The sequence below is a fragment of the Capra hircus genome, chromosome 27 (assembly GCF_001704415.2).
Source record: "Capra hircus breed San Clemente chromosome 27, ASM170441v1, whole genome shotgun sequence".
Classification (NCBI taxonomy): domain Eukaryota; kingdom Metazoa; phylum Chordata; class Mammalia; order Artiodactyla; family Bovidae; genus Capra; species Capra hircus.
Window position 1 is genome coordinate 7,997,260 of NC_030834.1, and position 22,421 is coordinate 8,019,680.

The 22,421-nt window shown below is 47.2% G+C and overlaps 2 protein-coding genes and 1 pseudogene across 10 annotated transcripts in view; 2 read left to right on the plus strand and 1 right to left on the minus strand.

Moving 5' to 3' along the window:
* The window catches only part of HOOK3 (hook microtubule tethering protein 3), an 88,989-nt gene extending 72,922 nt beyond the window's left edge, over positions 1 to 16,067 (minus strand). For 3 of the 5 annotated variants that reach the window (XM_018041821.1, XM_018041824.1, XM_018041820.1), the window contains exons 1-2: positions 15,915 to 16,067; positions 7,387 to 7,472 (exon numbers count right to left, since the gene is read on the minus strand). In XM_018041821.1, the coding sequence (XP_017897310.1) occupies positions 7,387 to 7,472; positions 15,915 to 15,971 (143 nt within the window). In that variant the 5' untranslated portion in view covers positions 15,972 to 16,067. Of the gene's footprint in view, positions 1 to 7,386; positions 7,473 to 8,382; positions 8,819 to 9,409; positions 9,452 to 15,914 lie in introns of those variants that run through there. The other 2 variants (XM_018041822.1, XM_018041823.1) reach the window with 2 other exon arrangements.
* On the plus strand, positions 7,529 to 8,091 carry LOC108634065 (annotated as a pseudogene).
* The window catches only part of RNF170 (ring finger protein 170), a 34,365-nt gene continuing 28,143 nt past the window's right edge, over positions 16,200 to 22,421 (plus strand). Inside the window, exons 1-2 of one of the 5 annotated variants that reach the window (XM_018041826.1) lie at positions 16,201 to 16,345; positions 16,819 to 16,921. The gene's annotated coding sequence lies outside the window, so the exon portion shown is untranslated. Of the gene's footprint in view, positions 16,346 to 16,818; positions 16,922 to 22,421 lie in introns of all 5 variants that reach the window. The other 4 variants (XM_018041827.1, XM_018041828.1, XM_018041825.1 and 1 more) reach the window with 4 other exon arrangements.

Sequence of the window (22,421 nt, forward strand, 5' to 3'; positions counted from 1 at the left end):
GAAACGCTCCCAGAATACCATCTGATATTCAGTCTACACTCAAATCTCCTCCATTACATCACTGAGGTCTATTTGTTCAAACAAAACCCAAGAGTCATGCACTGCACTTGCTTTTTTGTTTTTGAAGCTGTGGTAAGAACACTTAACATGAGCTCTGCCCTCTCAAGAGACATTCAAGGTCAGGGTTCAGTCCTGTTGGCCGCAGGTGCAGCGCAGCATGGCAGACCTAGGGCTTGTGCGTCGCGTGGAATGGAAACTCTATACTTGCAGAATAGCAACTCCTCGTTTCCCCAAATCCCAGTCCCTGGCAGCCACCGCTCCACAAGTCTGACCACTTCAGACACCTCCTGGAAATCACGGGTGGAGTCTGGCCTCCTGGTAGCCGGTCGGCTATCGCCTGGCACAACGTCCTTGGGGGTGTCTGCGCTGCTGGCCACGGTAGGTCTTCCAAGAAGAGTCATCGGACGTGTTCGGTCAGTGTCTATCTGTCCGGGCTCTCTGATCTAGAACCGTTCCCCCCTTTCTTGCGGAACAGTCCACTTTCTGGATTTGTCTGGCCCTTTACTTGTGACTTAGTTCCACCTCTTCCTCTGTAGCTCTCTGTAACCTGGAAGTCAGATCTAAAGGCTAGATATAGCGACAGTTTAAAAATGTAGCCATCAGTATCTGCTATGGGTTGGATGTGGGATGTGGAGAAATCCGAGAGGGAGGTTTTAAGGTCTGAGCAGCTCAAGGCCAGCAATGCCAACCACTGAAACGAGAGGACGTCTGACTGAGTGGGTCTGGGTAGAAGGCAGGGCTTAGCTTTAGATGTGATGACTCTGAGATGTCTTTCAGATCTGACCGGAGATGCTGAGCCTAAACCAAGTCCGGCTGCCAGAGGAGAGATTCACGCTGGAGATAAAACCTGAGCATCATCAGGATAGGGATGATATTCCAGGCTGTGAGACGAATCACCAAGAGGTGAAGCAAACCAAAGAGAAGGGAAGAGGGGTGAGGCCTGAGTCTAACGCTCTGCACCCCAAGGAGGGAGCACAGGAGAGGGAGACCAGCCCAGGAAATGCAGACCACCCAGCGAAACAGGAGAGCAACCCGGCGGCCACAGTACCCTGGAGGCCAAATGCGAGGGAGTGTCACAAGGAAGAAGCAGTAAGCAGATGAGCAGCTGTCCCTGGAGCGCTCTCATCGGTCCCGGCGAGGACTGAGAGATCCTTGGAGCGTTCCTGCTGGTCCAGGCGAGGACAGAGAACGGCATCAGCAGCACGCAGATAACTGATGTCCCCAACAAGAGCGGCTCCAACGTGATGGTGGGGACACTCTGCCGAAGTGGATGTGAGAGAGGTTGGCGGGGGCGGGGGGGTGGTCCGGGACAGACGCTCCGCCGGGAGGACAACCGGCATGCTAGGGGACAGGAGCAGGGCCCTGCGAAGTCTGTTTAAAGACACAGAAGCCTGTTGGTGGATGTGACCTCGCAGAGCAGGGGAGAGGTGGTGGGAGCCAGCACAGGGTCCACAGGGGTGGGCGAGATGGTGGGACTGCAGGCCCCAGCCCAGCCTGCAGGTGGCCATGGGCAGCGAGGCGGCCACACGCGTGCTGGCGATGGTGGTGGGGGCGGGGATGGAGTCGGGGATGCCAGGGAGATTTTCCTGTGTCTCAACTTTCTCAGAAGTATGGTGGCCCCTACCTTGGAAGGTGATCAGAGGAGAGGTGAGGGTGCAGTGCTGGGGGTCTCCCAGAAGAAGGAGACGGCAGGGCTGGGGCAGCACCGATACCGGGTGATCAAGGGCTCGTGCCGGGGAATGCAGAATGACGCATCCCAGCATGTTGGTGTTTTTACCAGCCAGGTTCAGCTGCATCACAGACCTAAACATAAGCACTGAAACTATAAAACTTCTAGAGGAAAACACAGGAGAAAATCTTAGTGACCCTGGCTCTGGTAAAGGTTTCTTAATACAGTTTAAAAAACAAAACAAAACAGATGAACTAAAAAAATATTATTATTAAATCGTAATTATTTAATAATAAAAAGTTCAAAAACATTTGCTCTGCAGAGACACTATTGATAAAGTTAAAAGGGAAGCCTCAGGCTGGGAGAAAATATTTTAAAACCTACATCTGAGAGAGAACATGTATTTAAAATAAAGAACTATAAATTCAATAAGACAGACAATTCAATTAAAAAAATAGGCAAAAGGGGCTTCCCTGCTGGCTCAGTGGTAAAGAATCCACTTGCCAAAGCAGGAGACATGGGTTTGATCCCTGGGCCAGGAAGACCCCACATGCCGCGGAGCAACTAAGCCTGTGCACCACAACTAGTGAGTCTGCACTCTAGAGCCCAGGAGACGCGACTCCTGAGTCCACGGGCCGCAGCGACTGAAGCCGGCAGGCCCCAGAGCCCGGGCCCCGCAACAGGGAGGCCACCGCGGAGAGAAGCTCCCGCACCGCGAGGAAGAGCACCTCCTGCGCTCCCCAACGAAAGAAAAGCCTACGCGGCAACAAAGCCCCAGCACAGCCGATAAATGAATAAAAGTATCAAAAAAAGAAAAGGCAGACAGGAGAGGGGACGGAGAAAAGGGAACCCTTTCACACTGCTGGTGGGAATGCAAACTGGAGCGGCCCCTATGGCGAGGAGTATGGAGGTTCCTTAAAAAACTAAAAAAACACAGCTACCGTATGATCCTGCAATCCCATTCCTGGGTATGTATCTGGGGAAAAAAAAAAAAAAACTCTAACTGGAAAAGATACACGCAGCCCAATGTTCACAGCAGCACAATTTATAATAACCAAGACATGGAAGCAACCTGCATGTCCATCAACAGAGGAAAGGGTCAAGAAGATGTACATATATACAAAGTAATATTACTCAGCCACGAAAAGGAAGGAAATAACACCATGTGCAGCAACATGGATACTAGAGATTAATTATCATACTAAGTGAAGGAAGGCAAAGAGAAAGACAAATACTACATGCTATCACTAATACGTGGAATCTAAAACATGGCACAAATGAACCTGTCCGTGAAACGGAAATGGATGCAGACACGCAAAACAAACCTATGCTTACCAAAGGGGAAAGAGGGTGGACGACAGATAAATTAGGAGTTTGGGGTTAGCAGATATAAATTACCATATGTAAAATAAAGTCCTACTGTGTAGCACAGGGACTTATAAAAACTGTAATAAACTCTGATAGAAAAGAATATTTTAAATCTATGTATAACTGAATCACCCTGCTGTACACCAAAAGCTAACACAGCTTTGTGAATCAATTATATTCAGTTTTAAAAAATTTAAAAAAGACTACCACAAACTGTTCACCAAAGGAGATACAGACGTGTGTATACACACACACACACACGAAAGACGCCCAACGTCACTAGTCATCATATCAAGAGAAATACAAATAAACCCTACAGTGATGTACCCCTAGACAGCCACTAGAATGGCTATAATGAAAAATACCGGCTTCAGCAAGTGTTGCTGAGGCCGCAGGGCAACCGGAAGACTCACACACTGCTTGTGGAAACATGAATGGTGCACTCACTTCGGAAACAGACTGGCCGCTTCTTGAACATTAAACATACAACCAGTCATTTCACCATTACATGGAATTTTGCCCAAGAGAAACGAAAGTGCATGTGCATACAAAGATGCGGACACCAGTGCTCCCAGCATCTGTGATCGACTGTGATGCTAACAGAGCCTCACTCTACCTGTAACAGCCTGGACTACAGTAGCCCAGGAGTGGAGGGACGGACTACAGCGTGCCTGAACAACGGAACGCCGTGCACTCCAGGGACACGGGCAGCAACACGGATGAATCTCAGATTGCGCTGCAGGAAAAGCAGCCACCACCTCTCCCTCTCAAAGCAAAACATACTATCAGCCTATTTACATAACTCTCTATAAAATGCAAATTAATTGACAAGAAGCAAATCTGTGGTTGCCCTGGGGATGTGGAAGGGTGGAGGGGGGTTGCTGGAAGGAGGGGCTCAGAAAAATCTTTTGAACTGATTGATATGCTCATTATCTTGACAGTTTCCTGGGCATCTCCATCAGTTAAAAAAAAAAAAAAAACCATCAAATTCAACTCTACAAATGTGTGATTCAAAGCATGTCACCTTGATTTCAACAAAGCTATTTAAAAAATGAGGGGTAAGCCCTCAAAAGAAATGAACAGATGAGCCAGGAAGAGACAAGGAGGAATCTTAAATGCGCATTATTAAGTGAAAGAAACCAGTCTACATCCCGTGTGACCAGAAAAGGCCAAACAGTGGAGACAATAAGATCCGTGACTGGGGGGTGGGGGGTGACTAGGCAGAGCTCTGGGATTTTCAGGGCAGATGCTATTCTCTGCGCTGTAATGAAACTCAAGAGTGCACGACATGGAGTGAACACTGCCGTAAACTCGGGGCTGGGTGATGACGATGCTTCCACGCAGGCTCAGCAATGGTAACAAACGTCCCACGCGGTGGGGACTCTGACAGCCGGGGAGGGTCTGTGTGGGGTACGGCACGGAGCAGATGGGAACTCACCAGACTGTTGGCTCAGTTTTTAAAAACTTCTCTTATTGTAGTGAAATATACGTATGATTTATCATCCAGACATCCGACCATCACCACCATCCACCTCCAGAACTTTCTCATTGTCTCGTACTGAAACTTTCTTCCACTCAGTTTTGCTGTGAAACTAAAACTGCTCCAAAAAACAAAGTCTACTGATTAAAAACAAAAAACAGGGAGAGGTGAACCTACGTGGGCAAACAGCGAGAGAGGAGGCAGCAACAAGATGCTGGAAGCAGAAAAGCCGATGAGCAGAAAATGACTTACAAGAGGAGAGAGGAAAATAAGCTGTACTAACAATAAGGATACTATGAATATATTTGATAAAATCTCTACTAAAACAACAGGAAAGATCCATGTTTTACCGCTCAGCTCAGACAAATGAAGAGACCTGCCCTTTCTCTGGGCACCCACATTTCACGGGCATTCCTGGGGTCGTCCTGGTCCCTCTGCTGGTAGATGTTCTGACCAACAGCTGAACATCGAAGGTCTTCACGGTTCATGTACACGTGTTCTTCTTACTCCATATTCTTCCCTGAGTGATGTAATTAATCCACACTCACGGCTTCCATTGAGAGACACCCAAATGCACATCTCCCTCTTGGACTCTTCTGAATGTGAGCTCTGCTGAGTTGCCTGCCTGCTAACTTCGAAACTTTCACAACTTTCTCTGCAGCGCTTGTTATATTAGCAAGTTTGTTTCCATAGTTATTTAAAAATCCGTTTCTCCGCAGGTTATAAACTCTCAGAACACAACTACCCTGCGGTCTGTGCTTTGCCCTTGTGTCACCAGCGCTGGACACAGAGTAGCTGTTCAGGAAGTATCAAACTGACAGAGGAGGAAGCTTCTGCGAAGCTGTATGACGCAATTATTTAAAACAGATAATACAGAACAACATGGATGAGTCACGCAGACATTATGTTGAAATAATCAGGCACAAAACAGTATCAACTGTAAGATTCCACTTGTAAGAAGGATGGTGTGGAACTCAGAATCATGGCTAACTTGGAGACAAGAGGTTACTGATTACGGAAGGGCACGCGGGGGAACCATCTGGGAGCCTGAAATGTTATACAGTTCTACCTGGGAGGTGGGCACACCGATGTGTGCACACATCCATGCATACCCATACAATACATACAAACACACACACAAAATGTCACCTTTTTTTTGGTATGCTTTTTGCTCTGTGTTATACCATAACAAAGTGACAAAAGGGATTCAGTTTGAGAAAAAAAAGTGAAATCTTGATGAGAAACACATCTACAAGACTACAGTAAACTAGAACCACCACTTGGCAGAACAGCGTGTATGTCAGGATCTTGGTTTGGTAAAAGAATACGTACAAACAGGCTTTCTCCTGGTTTCTACAATTGAGAGGAATCCTACCCAAAGTAACTTAAACAAAGAACTCCTTTACTGACACCGACTTGGAAAGCTCACGTAGCTATGCTCACTTGCCCACAAATAAATCTTACCAAGAATTTGAGTGAAACCCTCACTATTAGGGCACCACTTAAAGGTGACCATGGAAATCACAGGCCCCACTCCTCTCAGCATCAGAACCAGGGCTGGTCAGGTTTTAGGCAAGCCTCCTGCAGTTCCACCAAAAAGCCTACATGCCTGTGTATCAGGAGGGATGTGCCACGTGAGTGCAGAAGAAAGACGGCAAGCTATAGTTCTTAGGCACGGACCCCTAACGTGAAAGGCAGGCAGATTCCCTGAAATGCAGGCATCTGAGTTGCTTCTCAGACAAGCAGCTCTACACAGCTCCCTGCAAGGCGAGCATCAGCAAGACGCCTTCAGTGATGACACTGGTGCTCAACCCAGCTGCAGGAAACCTCAGCAAGTCACCGGCAAATCTCTGTCTCAGGCTTCAGTAGACAACCGTGTCCCCCAGATCACGTCACACTTAATGACATCGTGAATTCACAGGTAACCCTTTATTTGAAAATTCCTAGGTCAAAAGTTCCAGACAACCTAACAATATCAATTTTATAACCAATTTGCTTTCAAAGTGCTTAGAAGGAAAGAACTGGGATTATTTTATATCATATATCTCAAACGAGTATCTCACTCCTTCCATGAGTCAGTAAACAGAGCACCCGTGATACAGACGGAACCAGAGATGCTGACATTTGACTATTTTAGATCCACAAAGAAGGGCATTTTCAGATGGCTTACTCCAAAACCAGGTACTGTCGTAGGTGCCAGGATACGGCAACAAACAAACGAAACCTCCCACCTCCAAGGGGAGCTTACGTGTGTGTGTGTGTCTCTACAGATGTGTGTCTGCATGTGTGTGTCTCCGCAGACGTGTGTCTGCGAAAGCAGCAGATAACAAATAAACAAGCAAAATACATGGCATATGAGACGGTGCTACCTAACTCTAGAAGCAACCAGAAGGTTAACAGGGACACAGAACATGGGGCATGCCTTTCCTTTATTCTATAAAGGAAACATATTTATAAAATATAAAAATATAAGCCTTGCTGATGAGACATCTGGGCAGAGTCCTACAGAAAGAGGAAGCCTCTTAAGAGCGTTCTAGAATGGCAAAATTGGGATGCTTACATGAAAATGTCTGCCATACTTGCTGAAAACACACACGAAGAATTCCAAACCTGCTGGAGTATTGTAACATTGCAGCCTTAACTGCCCTGCAGCTGAAATAAGCATGGACCACCAAAACCACGTGCTGCTCAGTTCTCAGGCTACAGGCAACTCGTGTGTCATGCGAACACTTTATTTTTTGGCCATGTTTTCAATCTAATAAATATCCATGTACATAACACAGAAAAAGATAAAGCAATTTATTCTTACATCTTTTGAAGAACCTGGGCCATCACAACCCCATTTGTTAAATCTTCCACGGTCTGGCATGGCGCGTCCACGTTAAACGTCTGGATCTGGAAAAAAGGGGGGAAAAAAAGAGAGAGAGAGAAAAGAAAGATTTCACGGTTAACCATACAGCAGAATTCTCAGGATTCTTTACCTCATCTTGGAGTTGAATACATTTTTAAAAAGCGGAACAGATCTTTCCTTCTCTCTGGCATTAGCCGCCCTGAAGGTGGAGCTGGGCCATTTCAGCGGGTTCAAGATCTACCCAGGGCATGGGGGGGGGGGGGGTGCTACGCCTGGACTGATGGGAAGGTTTTCCAGTTTCTTGATGCAAAATGTGAGCTGGCATTCCTCTCCAAGAGGAGTCCTCATCAGATCAACTGGACTGTCCTCTTCAGAAGCAAGCACAGAAAGGGACAGTCAGAAGAAATTCAAAAGAAAAGAACCTGCTGTGCACTCAAATTCCAGAGGGCTGAAACGGGTGCATCTCTTGCTGATGTGATGGCCAAGAGGAAATCAGAACCTGAACTTCGGAAGGCTCAATGAGAAGAAACCAGCAGGGCCGCCAAGGAAGCAAAAAAGGCTCAGCAAGCATCTAAAAGGGCAGCGATGGCTGCTGCAAAGGCTCCCACGAAGGCAGCCTCTCAGCAGAAGGCTGGGAAGCCTGTGAAGGCTTCTGCTCCCTGAGCTAGTGGAAAACACTAAGCTGGCAGATTGGAGTTTTAAATAAAGATCTGACTATTAAAAAAAAAAAGGCAGAACAGTAAGAAATGTTTTCCCTTCTGGGGAATTTACTGCAGGCTGCACTGCCAGTTTTTCCTTTTGGTAAAAGGAGCTGTGGCGGATGCTGGCCAGCTTCCCCACATTCAACATCCTCCCTAAGAAAGTCAGGGCACCTGCACTCACTCTGCCAGTGACTGGCTCACAGGCGCTCAGGCAAAGACAATCTGGACCAAACGGACGCAGAGAGAGGCTTACGTGGGCTTCCAGGGAAGGAACGCCAACCTCCCCTGGTGTGAATAAGGATGCTGGCGGCCTCAATGGCCATGAGCAGGCATCTTGTGACTGTTAGGATGAGGCCAACGCAGTAAATGGCAAAGAAGAGGAACAGAAGAATGAGGTCCTGCAGGCCAAAACTGAGCAACCGAACTAAACCTCAGAGTCTCCTGTGATGCGAGATCCATCTCTTCTTTACATCTGGCCAAGCTGAGATTTCTTTTACTCAGAACCAAAGTATTGTGGGAGACTTCCTGGTGGTCCAGGGGTTAAGACTCTGCATGTCCACGGCTGGGGGCACGGGTTTGATCCCTGATTGGGGAACCAGGATCCTGCATGCTGCAAGGGGCTCAGCCAGAAAAAAGAAAGAACCAAATCAGCTTTATACGTATGTAGAAATCACAGCTACAGCTGAGTTATATCCTCAATTCACTTTGATTTGAAACATATCATGAATTACCACTAACATGATGTAGCTGAGAATCAGTAGCCACATTTGTTATTTCTGAGCAAGATACCACACTGAGCCAACAATGACTCTACTCAGTAGTGCAACCAGGACTTGGAAAGAAATAATCTCTAAGAACAGATAAAGGCTGTGCTCTGCAGTTTATAGGTTAGTAAAATGGAAGAGTTCGGGCATCAGAGGATAGAACAGGGAAAAGGGTAAACGGTGGAAGACACGGTTAAAGAAGGAAGCATCATCCTGCAAATCCTCACAAGCCACGTTAGGATTTTATCCTCAGAGCAAGGGAAACAGGCAAAGGATTCTAAGCAGGAGAGGGAGGCTGAGCCATCTGCATAGTACAAGGATTGCAGCAGCTGCAGCGTGAAGAAAGGCCTGCACGGAGGAGGCAGGGAGGCCTGTGTTAACATAACAGGTTTATATGTTCACACAGTTCAATTCAGTTCAGTCACTCAGTCGTGTCCAACTCTTTGCGACCCCACGGACTGCAGCACGCCAGGCTTCTCTGTCCATCTCCAACTCCCAGAGCTTGCTCACACTCACGTCCATTGAGTCGGTGATGCTATCCAACCATCTCATCCTCTGTTGTCCCCATCTCCTCTGGCCTTCAATCTTTCTTAGCATCAGGGTCTTTTCCAGTGAGTCAGTTCTTCGCATCAGGTGGCCAAAGTATTGGAGCTTCAGCTTCAGCATCAATCCTGCCAATGAATATTCAGGACTGATTTCCTTTAGGATAGACTGGTTTGATCTCCTTGCAGTCCAAGGGACTCTCAAGAGTCTTCTCCAACACCACAGTTCAAAAGCATCAATTCTTCGGTGCTCAGCTTTCTTTATGGTTCAACTCTCACATCCATACATGACTACTGGAAAAACCATAGCCTTGACTGCATGTTAACACAGCTGAGGTCAAACCAGGTAACGACCATGGAAACAATGCAAATAATGTTCAGGGGACCATCTGCCTCCAATATGTTTTACTTATGGGGTCATATTCCTAGAAGTAAATTTGCTGGACAAAAGTGTACGAACGTTTTAAAGTTTCTGATAAATATCGCCAAGCTGCCCCTGACGAATGCTGCAGCAATCTACTGTCCCACAGCGGGGCAGTGTCCACGTCTCTGTGCCGTGCCATCTATCAAATCTTTAAACCAAGAGCTATGAACAAGTGCAGTCAGTAGCTTCTTCACATTTTCTGCAAAGTCTGGTGGGCGGAGATGGTTACACAGTGGGAACTAAGGAAATGACTTAAAAGATCTCGTAGTGAGTGGTTTTCACTTGGATGTCTATTTGGGAGAGGTGATGAAAGAGCGCCTGCCAGGCCCCCTGACATTAATCCTATGGGAGGCAGAGGCTCAATATGTTGTTAGTAAATGAATAAATGGACCCGATAAACATCACCTGTAGGAAACGACACTGAATTTTACTCCACGCCCTCAAGTGCCTGTCGCCTTCTCAATGATAATGTGGTGGTAACAATGTATTGAATAGTTTAAAAAGAACTAAATACGCACTGTCATCCTACAGTTGCTGAATACATCTCTTTCTTGTAGGCTTACAATAAAAAAGAGCAGCGGGTGAGTGCACACCTCACTCATCTTCTGACCCCCAGTCTGACCCAGAAGACCTCTCACTGAACATGCTTGGAAGGTAAACAGTAACTACAGCGACTTCACTGGCAGTCCCGCGGTTAAGGCTCCACGCTTCCAAAGCAGGGGGTGCAGGGGGTGCAGGGGGCACTGGTCTGATCCCTAGTTGGGGAAAAAGGATCCCACCTGCCGCGTGGGCGTCCCCCTCCCCTCAAAAAACAAAACAACTAACTCCACCTCCAGGCTGGCGCCTAATCTGCTGGCTGTGTGACCTTGGATATGCCAGTTTACCTCTTGTAATACCAGGTTTTCAACCTGGGAATTGGGGAAAATAGCTTCTGGAGGGATGCGGTAAGAATGAATTAGAAAACAAGCGCACATCAGGTACCTGTAAAAGCCTTAAGCAATAGTTCCCAGACCTAGGTGTACACTGAATCAATTGGGAAGTTGGAGGGGACTGGGAGTCTTATTTTTAACAAGTTCATCAAATAATCTTCGTTGCTAGAGCACCGGTTTGGCAGGTGGAGCCCTCTGATCCAAAGCGTTACCAAATGCAAAGGATGAAAGATCAGAAAACTGCCACTGGGCAATCAGAAGAAAAAAACTCAATAAAGCAGGCAATTCAGTAATGCAAGTAATTTACTTGTAAGACTGTATCTGTTTCTCTCCTGGGACTTAAAACTATTTTCATTTTAATTTTTTAAATGTGGCTTCCAAAAAATTATTTTCTGAGTTGGCTCTTGAGGTTTTTTAGCTGCTTGTGAAGGTGTCCATCTCTGCCTTGAGATAAAATAATGCAGGTCCCAGACAGACTCTCTCTGTGGAATTCCCTTCAGAGGCGATAAAAATGTTCTTGGAATTAGATAGCAGTGATGGTTGCACAATCTGTGATCACACCACAGAGCACTGAATTGTGCACCTCAAAAGAACTTTGTGGTATGGGTATTTTAATTAAAAAAAAAAAAAAATCTGTCACCTACCAGTTCTCGTAAACTCTTGAGTTAACATCTGCAGGGTGTTTCAGGATAGTAATAGACTAAAATTTAAAGGTAATTGCAGTCAACCACATTAGGGCATGAAACTCTGCCTCAAGGGTCATAACCTCTCTTTTAATTCCAAGAAGCTCTATTAATACCAACTGGAGCTCCAACTCACCACCCCCACAAAATCATGAGAAGGGGAAAGCTCGAGCTCACCTGGAATGACTGTCTCCACAGCAGTGATTCTCAACCGGGGGAGATCTCGCTCCCTATGAGAAACTTCTAGTTGTAACAACTGAGTGGGAGCTATTGGTATCCAGGAGGTACACACCAGGGATGCTACTATCAAACCTCCTGCAGGAAGCACAGGGCAGTGCCCACAACGAATGTGATCCAGTCCCGACCGGCCACAATGCTAAGGCTAACAAACCCTGCTCTGGAGCAGTGGTTCTCAGTGTGGGGGCTCAGGTCACTAACAGCACCACCTGGAAACCTGTTGGAAATGCAGAGCAGCAGATCCTAGCCCAGCCCTCCCGAATTACAGGCTCTGGAATCCAGACCAGGCAACCAGTAGTTCGACAAGCCCTGCAATTATGCTGATCCATACTAAATGCATAGGAAACACTTCTCAGTGTCACCCTGAATATAATCTGAACACAGGTGAAGTTCCTCGTCCAAAGTTACCCACAGTTAGTATGCAACCAAGTCAGGATTTGAAGCCAGGTGGTCAAATTTCAGAACCTATACTCTAAACAGGTTAAACTGGCCCTCGACTTAGGAAGAAAGAAAATAAGAAAGTTAAAGCTTTTAAAAACTATGTCTTTTTGTACATCTGACTCCTTTATTCCTCCAGTAGAGGACACCAATGGTAAGTAGAACAGAGTTAGAAGGGCAGAGCGAGTGGAATGGGGGAGAGATCACCACAGAAACACACCCTTCCTAACTGTAAGCACCAGTGCACTGTTTCATAGGCCACTGCATACGAAAATTCACAAGGGTGTGTGGATGTCACTGTGTGGGGTGGTTCCTGCTCCACTTAGCTTCCTGCCATTAATTGGGGGCATTCCTGACTCTTTCTAGTTTCTCAGTCTCTTAACCCTAGGAAAGAGCAATAGTTTCCTGCACTGGTTGAGAAAGGAGGCCTGACAGGTGTACCAGGTAGGGCAGACTTTTTCTAACAGGTAAGAGTGCATTTTGACTCAGAGGGTGGGGAGACAGGGAGAGTAGAAATTTTCCAGCACGTCCTGCTGAACTTGCTTGGTGCATCCACTTTGATTTGGAATTTAAGCTTCAACTATTTTTCCGAGGTAGGATGATACTTTGTCTCTTAACAAACATTGCTCTTTCAACAAAAATGTGGAACGTATGGTTCTGGGACTAACCTCTCTGATACAACAGTGAATTTAGCCAACATTTGGGGCAATCAGACGTCCCACAGAATTGAATTCTGTACAGGTGGCTACAGTTATCCTTTCAAGTGCCTTGATGCTATTCAGTTCAGTTCAGTCGCTCAGTCGTGTCCGACTCTTTGCGACCCCATAAATCGCAGCACGCCAGGCCTCCCTGTCCATCACCAACTCCCAGAGTTCACTCAAACTCATGTCCATCGAGTCAGTGATGCCATCCAGCCATCTCATCCTCTGTCGTATCCCTCCCAGCATCAGAGTCTTTTCCAATGAGTCAACTCTTCGCATGAGGTGGCCAAAGTATTGGAGTTTCAGCCTCAGCTTCAATCTTTCCAATGAACACCCAGGAGTGATCTCCTTCAAGATGGACTGGCTGGATCTCCTTGCAGTCCAAGGGACTCTCAAGAGTCTTCTCCAACACCACAGTACAAAAGCATCAATTCTTCGGCACTCAGCTTTCTTCACAGTCCAACTTTCACATCCACACATGACCACTGGAAAAACCATAGCCTTGACTAGACGGACCTTTGTTGGCAAAGTAATGTCTCTGCTTTTAAATATGCTATCTAGGTTGGCCATAACTTTCCTTCCAAGGAGTAAGCATCTTTTAATTTCATGGCTGCAATCACCATCTGCAGTGATTTTGCAGCCCCCCAAAATAAAGTCTGACACTGTTTCCACTGTTTCCCCATCTATTTCCCATGAAGTGATGGGACCAGACGCCATGATCTTAGTTTTCTGCATTAGTTCAACTATTTCTGGTGGAAGAACTTCTAATATGTACTATATACCTCTAGTCTCAACCTAAATGCTGTGGAGTGAAAATAAGCTCTTATTCGATATTCGGGACCATAATTACAATCTTCAGTGATTGAATGTGGAGGCTGTAGCCATATATGAAGCTCAAGGACTGAATGACCTGGGCTGAACTTTCAGCTCTCTGTGTCACTGAGAACAACTGCCTGCATCTTGCTGAGCGGGGCAGTTACCTTTCCACCTGCTGTGCGCGGAGCAATTGCACAACCAGGTTGGCTAGAACTTTGTACAAAATAGAGCAAATTATTTCAAATGTCAGGGGAGGTCTTTTCCGGGGAATGAACAGTATACATTTTCTTTCCTCACTTTTCATTTTGGAATTGTCTTTGGCATTAATCCGGCCTTCAGACAGGAGGGGAGCTACTGGAGTAGATGCACATTTTCAGCTACTTCAGACATTTTCCACATTTGTATTAACAACTAGAAGAACAAACCCAGCGTTTAAAACTCAACTTTACTCGGAAAGGATTCAACCGTACCATGTTTTCAAATGTTTCCAAGTCTTAGAATTGATTATCTTTGTTTGGACTCTGCCCTCCAGTTTTGTCATTGATTATCTCTTATCTTCCCTCTAGAGACTTTCCTTGATGAGCCTTCCAGTGAAATTTCAAAAAGGCTCTTTTCTACAAAGCCAGATCCCTTGACCACTCTGTGGAGCTGATCACCTTGATGATCTGTTTTCTTAACAACTTACCAGATTTTAAACAGATGCTGCCATGATGTACCCCTTCAAACTTCTCTCTGTGATTCTTCTTCTGTTACTTTTATTAGCACTTCTCACCCAAATTACTGCACTGATCACCGCCTTTTGGCAGATGCCCTTCAAACACACCTTTTCTCCGTGACTTGTCTTTCCAAACTTTAAACAATGTAGCCCTACTTCAGATTTAATACCTTTCTTCATCTTTGCCCTCTTGGCTTTTTTCTTTCTAGCACTGAGGGAGGCACAGACCAAAAATGCTCATTTTCAGATCCTCTACCTTCTGTTTACAACCTCTGCCAAATCCAGTCCTTCCACAAAATCAAAGAATGTGGTGATTCTTTCCTTTATCTCTGTCCTCCCAGTCAAACTCTGGCCACATTATACACTTTATCAGCTTTGTCTTTGCCCTAAAATACGGCTGTGAAACCCATTTCCCCAAGTGAAGTTGCACCTCACTCTAGCTGTAAGCTGTGTGTTAACTAGATACTACTGCAAACAATTTGAAATTCCAAGAATGGCCTCATGCAAAAGTCACTGAACAGACCCCTCTATCGCGGTACATACTGTTTCAGAAAACACAACTTGATCTGTGACGAAAGACAAATTATGACAACCTCAGACGATTTTCACTACATTTGTTACAACCAGCCTAGGGCAGTGTCCCAGTAACCCTTCCGCTCAAAGGTCCCACGTAGGAGACTCAAGTCCACAATCCAAGCTCGTCACCCAAGGCACCGCTAAATATAATCCGTTTGGCATCTGTTTCTTACCTTTAGCATTAATACATATGCTGTAGTCACCTCCATAAATGTTAGTGCTTCTTCTAAAAGTGATACTGAAAGTGATAGTTAACGTTTTTTAGCAGTGAGTGAAATAAAATCTCCCCAAAAGAAGCACCGGGTTTATCCCGTGGCTCTGCAGATACACACACACACGCACGCACGCACAACCCAGGTACTGACACCACACTCAAGAGAAACACACAAGCTTGGGTGTTAATGTTCAGCTGTAGAAAAGGCTGCTACAGGCACGGTTTTTGGCTTGAGAACGGAACACCTTTACAGGCACATGTAAGAATTTCCATCAACATTTAATAATTGAAAATTGAGAATGCCACAGCGTGGCGCTCACCCCCACCCCTCCGCAAATGTCGACTCCCACTACTGACGCCCGGATCCCCCAGCCTTGCGGATTTATTTCCATCCCAAGCACCTTCCCCCGGCACCTCTCCCTTCCTCCCGGATGCCCGGAATGGGCCTCCGTGGAAGCCCCCCTGCCCGCCTCCCCGCGCGGCTCCGCCCGCCCCGCCCCGCCCCGCCCGGGGCTGCGCCGTCCTGCCAGCGTGACAACAAAGGCGGGAGCTTCGGGCCGGGGTCCCGGGAGCCCCCCCACCCCCCGTCCCCGCGGCGGGCCCCGGCCTCCGCCCAGCACCGGGGGCCCCGCGCCCCGGATGTGACGGCAGCGTCGGCCGGGCGCGGGGTGGGGGGGGTGGGGGACCCCGGGACGGCGGCCTGGCGGAGGTCGGGGCCCCCCATCCGGAGCGCGTCGCCCACCTACCCAAGTGAGGAGGCTCTCGCACAGCTCCGCCCGCTCCAGGGTCTCCACGTTGAACATCTTCCCGCCGCGGCTCCGGCCGCCCCGCCCCGCCTGAAGGCCCGCGGCGCGGCCCGGGCTGCGTCCTCCGCGCGGCCGCCGACTCCGCCCGGCGCTGGAGGCCGCCGCGGCTCCCGCAGCGTCACCGGCGCGCCGCCGCCGCCTCGCCCGGCCCCCGCCCCGCCCGCCGGCCCGCGCCGCGCACGGCCCAGCCCGCCGGCCGCCCCCGTGCACGGAAGCGCGCAGCGCGCGTGCGCCGCGCCCGCGCCCGGGGCCGCGGGAGGAGGAGGAGGCGGGGGCCGCGGCCAGTGGTGCCCGCGGGGGCGGCGGGCGGCCCCGGAAACACTCCGCGCCTCGGTCGCCGGGAGCTGCGAGGCGTCCCCGGCGCTGCAGAGGTACGCGCGGCTGAGCGCCGGCGGGGCCCCGGGCCCGGGCGGGACGGCGGGCGGCCCCGGGCGCCCGCGCCGGACGACCGACGTGGCGAGCTCGGGGCGCGCGGACCTCGCGGCCTGGGGAGGCGGGGGACTTGAGGGGCGGCGGGGGGCGGGGAGGGTGGTGCCGCCGGTCCCCCGCACCCTGCCGGAGCACCGCGGCCTGGCCCTCCTTGCCCAGTGGCCAGGGGACTGGCCTTCACCCCCACCCCCCGCCCCGTTCCAGAGCATGCACCCTCTGCAGCGTTACCGATGAATCATTAGGCGAGGCGTGTGCAGGAAAGCGCACACACAGTGCGTGCCTGAAGACTAGTTAGTAATAAACAGGCAGGTGAAAAAACAGCATTGCCTCCCCCACCTCCTGTTCCCTTTCTGAGCACCTTCCCTCCTCCGTCCACTGACTTCTGTGATACTCACTTTCTTACTTTTCCTTATAGCTTTCCCACCGGCGTCTGCATGCCTAGACCACGCCGTTTTTACTCTGCCTGCTTTTGAACTTCTGCGAAATTGTGCGTGTCATTTCGTGGCTTTCAATTCCTAGTAAGTTTGTGTAGATACATAGATAGTTTTCACTGCTGTCTAGTACTCCGCTGTATGAATATAACCGTCTGTCCGTGCTACTGTCGATGGGCAAATTTTGCTTTTCTAGTTTGCGGCTAAGAACAATACTCTAACATTCTTATCTCTATAGACTGATGCCACGTGTAAGTTTTTTGGGGGAATAGATGCCTTTGGCGGAGAAGGCAATGGCAACCCACTCCAGTACTCTTGCCTGGAAAATCCTATGGACGGAGGAGCCTCTTAGGCTGCAGTCCATGGGGTCACAGAGTCCCCCACGACTGAGTGACTTCACTTTCACTTTCCTGCATTGGAGAAGGAAATGGCAACCCACTCCAGTATTCTTGCCTGGAGAATCCCAGGGACAGAGGAGCCTAGTGGGCTGCCGTCTACGGGGTCGGCACAGAGTTGGACACAACTGAAGCGCCTTAGCAGCAGTAGCAGCAGATGCCTTTGAATCCTAGAATTTTTGAGGTATAGGGTATGCATAACTTTACTGCATGATGCCAGACTTTTATTTGTGGTGCAGCAAAATTAGCTTCCCAGCACACACCTTTCTTTGGTTTGCAGTTCCTGGAGCCCCCTTTTCCCATTAAGACTAGGTTTTGGAGCCCCCTTTATCCATTAAGACTAGGTTTTGTCATAGAGCTTTCAGAACTGCCAAGACACCATTGAGTTTGTTTGTTTGTTTGTTTTCCATATATGTAGATTTGGCTGCATCAGGTTTTCGCTGCAGCACAGGGAATCTTGTTGAGGCAAGCAGGATCTCTAGTTATGGCACGCTAGTTTGTGTTAGTTGCCCTGTGGCCTGTAGTGTCTTAGTTCCCTGACCAGGGATTGAACCAGCGTCCCCTGTACTGCAAGGCAAATTCTTAATCAGTGGACCACCAGGGAAGTCCCAGCATTGAGGTTTTAGTGATGCTTTTCAGAGTACCGGTTATCAGATTTTTCATTTTGTGAATGTAGAAAATCTTACCGGAAGTCTTCTCAGCGGCCTTTTAAATATTCTCCCCTACAGCATTTTATTTTAAAGGCAGAGAAACCTTTAGAAGTATAAAATGTACCTCATCTGCCCTTGTTTCCTCTGTTGGTACCTCTGGACCTTTGTGGAACCAGAGTTTCTACATTCTGAGCTAGGTTATTTCTGTAGGCTCCCTGGCGCTTTTAAGTGACCGTTTGCCTTGTTAGGCAAGTGAAGTCAGCAAGTCGGTCTGCCCTCCCATGCAGCCGATTCTTGGAATGTGGATCCTTTCTGGAAGGCCTGTCCAGTGTGAGCATCTTTGCTCCACCTGCTCCCTTTCTCAGGCCTTTGACCTCGGCCTCCCAGGTCTCAGGTTTGAGGGCTCACCCACAATGCCCTTGTGTGTGATGTGTTCTTGAGCTTTCCATTCGGTAGCTGCAGTTCCCCTCCATGAAGGAAATCGTATTAGAAACTTCTCGCATGTGAGTAGTTGTCTGCAAAAGCCGTGTTTCTACATGAATTTGGGTAAAAAGGCATTGAGTTTTCTCCTTTGAAGTTATGGAATTTCCTACACTTCCTCTGTTTGTCTGTGCTGGTTTTTTTCCTGAAAGCTTTGGAAAAGACGAAAGGGAAGCGAGTGGGACTTGTCTTAGCTCTCTCCTTTCTCTGGTTACTTGGAAGTTAGTTCTCATCTGCAGCTGTTTTATCAGCTTCACGTAAACACGGTGGTGTCCTTCGTGGCAATGTGCCAAGTTTATCCAGTCCTCCCAAGAAATACATACTTAGAGCTCTGATTAAAGAGGGCTTGGATGCTACTTAATGCAGTTGTGGGGAAGGCGTGGCTAAGTTTTATCATGGTTCCCTGGACTCCTTGAAGATGGTTAATAATAGTAATCAAAGTATCGTAGCTTCCATTTATTGAGAGCCTGCCAACATGCCACATGTTTTTCCTTTATTATCTCATCACCTCCACAAACCAAGGGTTGGTTTTTTTGCCAAAAAAGTTCAACATAGTTTGTTAATTTTATGTATTTTATTTACGAGGAAGCTGAGACCCAGATTTTGCACGAGTACGCAGTTGTCTGACTGCAAAACTCGTTCTTCTTCAATATATTAAGCTACTCGATAAGACTTGGCCAGCTAAGCAGTAATGAAGGCCAGTGCGGAAATCAGTTCCTCTTCTATCACTTAGCAACACCATTCCCAAGATCAATGTGTTTTGTTTCTGTAAATCTCAAATAGTTAAAGACAGGGTACTAATTGCTTATTTTCATTTAACAGGCTCCTATGAAATAGATGAGATACTATGTTTTATAAATTTCATACCCTTTCCTTGGGGTTTCAAGCAAGTGGTGCGTTCAGTGCATTTAGTGTGAGGCCCTGCAGTGCCAGTCACTGAGGTCTTCAGAAGGTGCCCACCTCCTGGAAACCAGCAGTCTCTAAGGTGCTTGGTAGGAATGGTAGCTGTCTTAAATCTTTGCGCACTTAAGCCTAATTTTCATCCCTGAAGGAAGGAAGCAGGCACTGGCCTTTGTGTTTATTGTTAAAGTAATACATCCTGGGAAAGATTTCAGACTGTAGAATTTTATCCTGGGAAAGATATGAATCTGGCTCTCCCAGGCCAGCTGCCCACTTGTAAGTGTTTTAACCTTTGCTATTTACCTTTCCTGCCTCTTATTGATTTTTTTTTTTTAATTCCAAAAAACTCTGAATCAGAGAAGTGTGGTGGTAAAAGGAAATTAAGAAATCCTCAAATCCCAGCCTTTTCCTTTTGCAGAAAATGAGCGGTCCTGAGAGATTTAAGTGACAGCAGAATCGGAGCCGAACTCTGGGCCGCCAGGCCTCCCCACGGTGCCTGGGCTCAAGCTGAGAACCCGCGCCCTTGGTCACAATCAGCAGCACCGTTTTGTCTCAGGCCAGTAGAACCTGGAGGACTGGAGTTCAGGTTGACATTGGAACTCATTTTCAAGTCATCTCTTCAAGTAGATAATTTCTTTTTATTGTTTATCCCCTGTAGTCTTAGATGGGCCTCTTTCCAAACTGAAGTGGTGGTATCAATACCTCATTTCTGAGCCATTAACTCCTACAGGTCCTTTTTTGACTTTGATGATAAGAGAGGCTGCTGGCGGAAGTTAACTATTGAAACCCCCAACAAGCCAATCAGACACCGTTAGGAGTTGTCCGTTCCAGGGCTGGGGTTTCCACATGACAGGGAAAGGCAGCCGAAAGGACCACAGGTTCCTCTGTGAAACTTCCCAGCTGTCTCTGCCCTTCCCACCGTCTCTCAGCCCAGGCACCTTCTTCAGTAACACTAGAATTTGTGGAAATAAAAAGTGACTCTTCGTTTCAACAACATTGGACACTTTTGCTATAAGATGGTGCAAATAACTTTACAGGATCTTGCAACACGCAAAGTATCCTGGATCTCTGAGCTCTCGGAAATGTGAAGAAAGCAGTATCTTAAGAGTGTCATTGGTAGAAGGCATGTATTTATTCGGTAGAGTGTGTGCATATATATACATTTTTTATTGAACTGTAGTTGATTTGCAGTGTTTCGTTAGTTTCAGGGGTACAGCAGAGTGATTCAGTTATAGGGAAGAGTGGGATGAGTTGGGAGATTGGGCTTGACATACATACACTGCTGTGTGTAAAACAGCTAGTGGCAAACCTGCTGTATAGCACAGCCGATCCTAGGGCTTTGTGATGACCTAGAGGAGGGGGATGGGGGTGGGGGGAGGGAGGCTCAAGAGGGAAAGAGGGAGAGGGTATAGGTATGCTTATAGCTGAGTCACATCATTGTATAGCAGAAACTGACAGCATTATAAAGCAGCATACTCCAATAAAAAAGGGATATATAGTGTGTGTGTGTACATATATACACACAAATATATATGTATAGTTTATACAGTAGAATTTAGTCACATTATCACTGACTACACCTGGAAGAACACAGAAACAAATGCAACCCGTATATATATTTTTCTAAGTACAAAGTAATAAACTCTCTACACGTACAGCATATGAGGGAATCCTCGCAACCTGATTGAGTAATTAGAGGCTGGGAATCTTGACGTGGGATAACATTTGCTTATCTCTGAGCAGATGTGAGTCATCCTTACTGCCCTTAGGACTTATGACACGGCCCAGCATCTCAATTTAAACAGAGGCAACCTGACCATAATAAAAATGTAAATTGTCCGCATAATTTTCCCGAGATTGTTGGAGGCTGTTTTCTTCAGTTGGCTGTTTATCTGAGTGTTCTTTTGAATAAAATCCTGAGGTGAAAACTCCTTCTCTGAGTTCGTGGTGTGTGCTTTCATTAAGGGTACTCAAAACCTGTCATTAGAAAGTTCCTGATGCATCAGGCCATTACTATGTGTAAAGCCAATGAAAGCTGTCTTTGATCTGTTTGTTTGCTTAAGTTTCTTCCATGAGAGGTCATTCATTTTCTTACTAGTTTTTCAGGTCCTTTTCTAAAGTGTTAAGAGTTTCACACTCAAAGTTTCCTTTTAACAGAAGCTCACCTGATTAACGATGACATTGAATAAAAGCTATTTTCAGGGCAGTACATTATACAAATAGAGGATTTTATTTATAAATAGTTGTATATATGTCATTGAATATTTATTGCCTTTATTTCCCTTTAGATGTCTTATAAGATTTTAAGTAACTTCAGTGTTTGTCATCTGAAAGAAATAGGAATTACCTGTGATATTTGAACTCTGATGTGGTCTGGCTAATTTCCCTCATACTTACAGAAATCAGGTATTATTTTCCTCCAGTTGAGTGATAACTTTCTCAACTGGGAAGGACCCTTTCATATGTTCCCTTGTCTCCTCATAAGGAAATTCAACCTGAGAGTCATTCTGACTTCAAGCAGTTCACAGAATTCTGAACCATAAGCTAAGCTTAGTCCCAGGTGAGACCAATAGTTTTCCCAGCACCAGAGTTTGTATTAATTCAAGCAGTCTCAGGATAGCTATAAAAGGTCATATGTTCAATGGTCTTTTTAACTTTTCAAATTACTATCACCGTAAGTAAGGTAAGTTGCTCCTGTTTATTAGGTCCTGCTGTGTACAGCACAGCGTGCCAGGTAATGCAGGAATGTTTGCAGAAGCAGACTGTCTTTCCTCCCCTGTCCGTGCGTGGCACATTCCATGATGCACATTCAGTGGCGTGAGAGACAGGATGGGGTGTGATGTATGGGGAATGCATGTGGTGTGCAGGAGTAAGCAAAGAGCCTCTAGGCATGAGGAATGTCTTTTATCCCTTAACAGTTTTATTTTTTATTTTTGCCTGTGCTGGGCCTTCGTTGCTGTGTGCGGGCTTTCTCTGGTTGCAGCAAGTAGGGGCTACTCTCTCGTCGCAGAGCACGGGCCCTAGGCTCGCGGGCTCAGTAGTTGTGGCTCAGCGGACTTAGTTGCCCTGAGGCGGGTGGGATCTTCCCAGATCAAAGATTGGACCCCTGTCCCCTGCATTGGCAGGTGGATTTTTAACCAGTAAACCAGCAGGGAAGTCCTA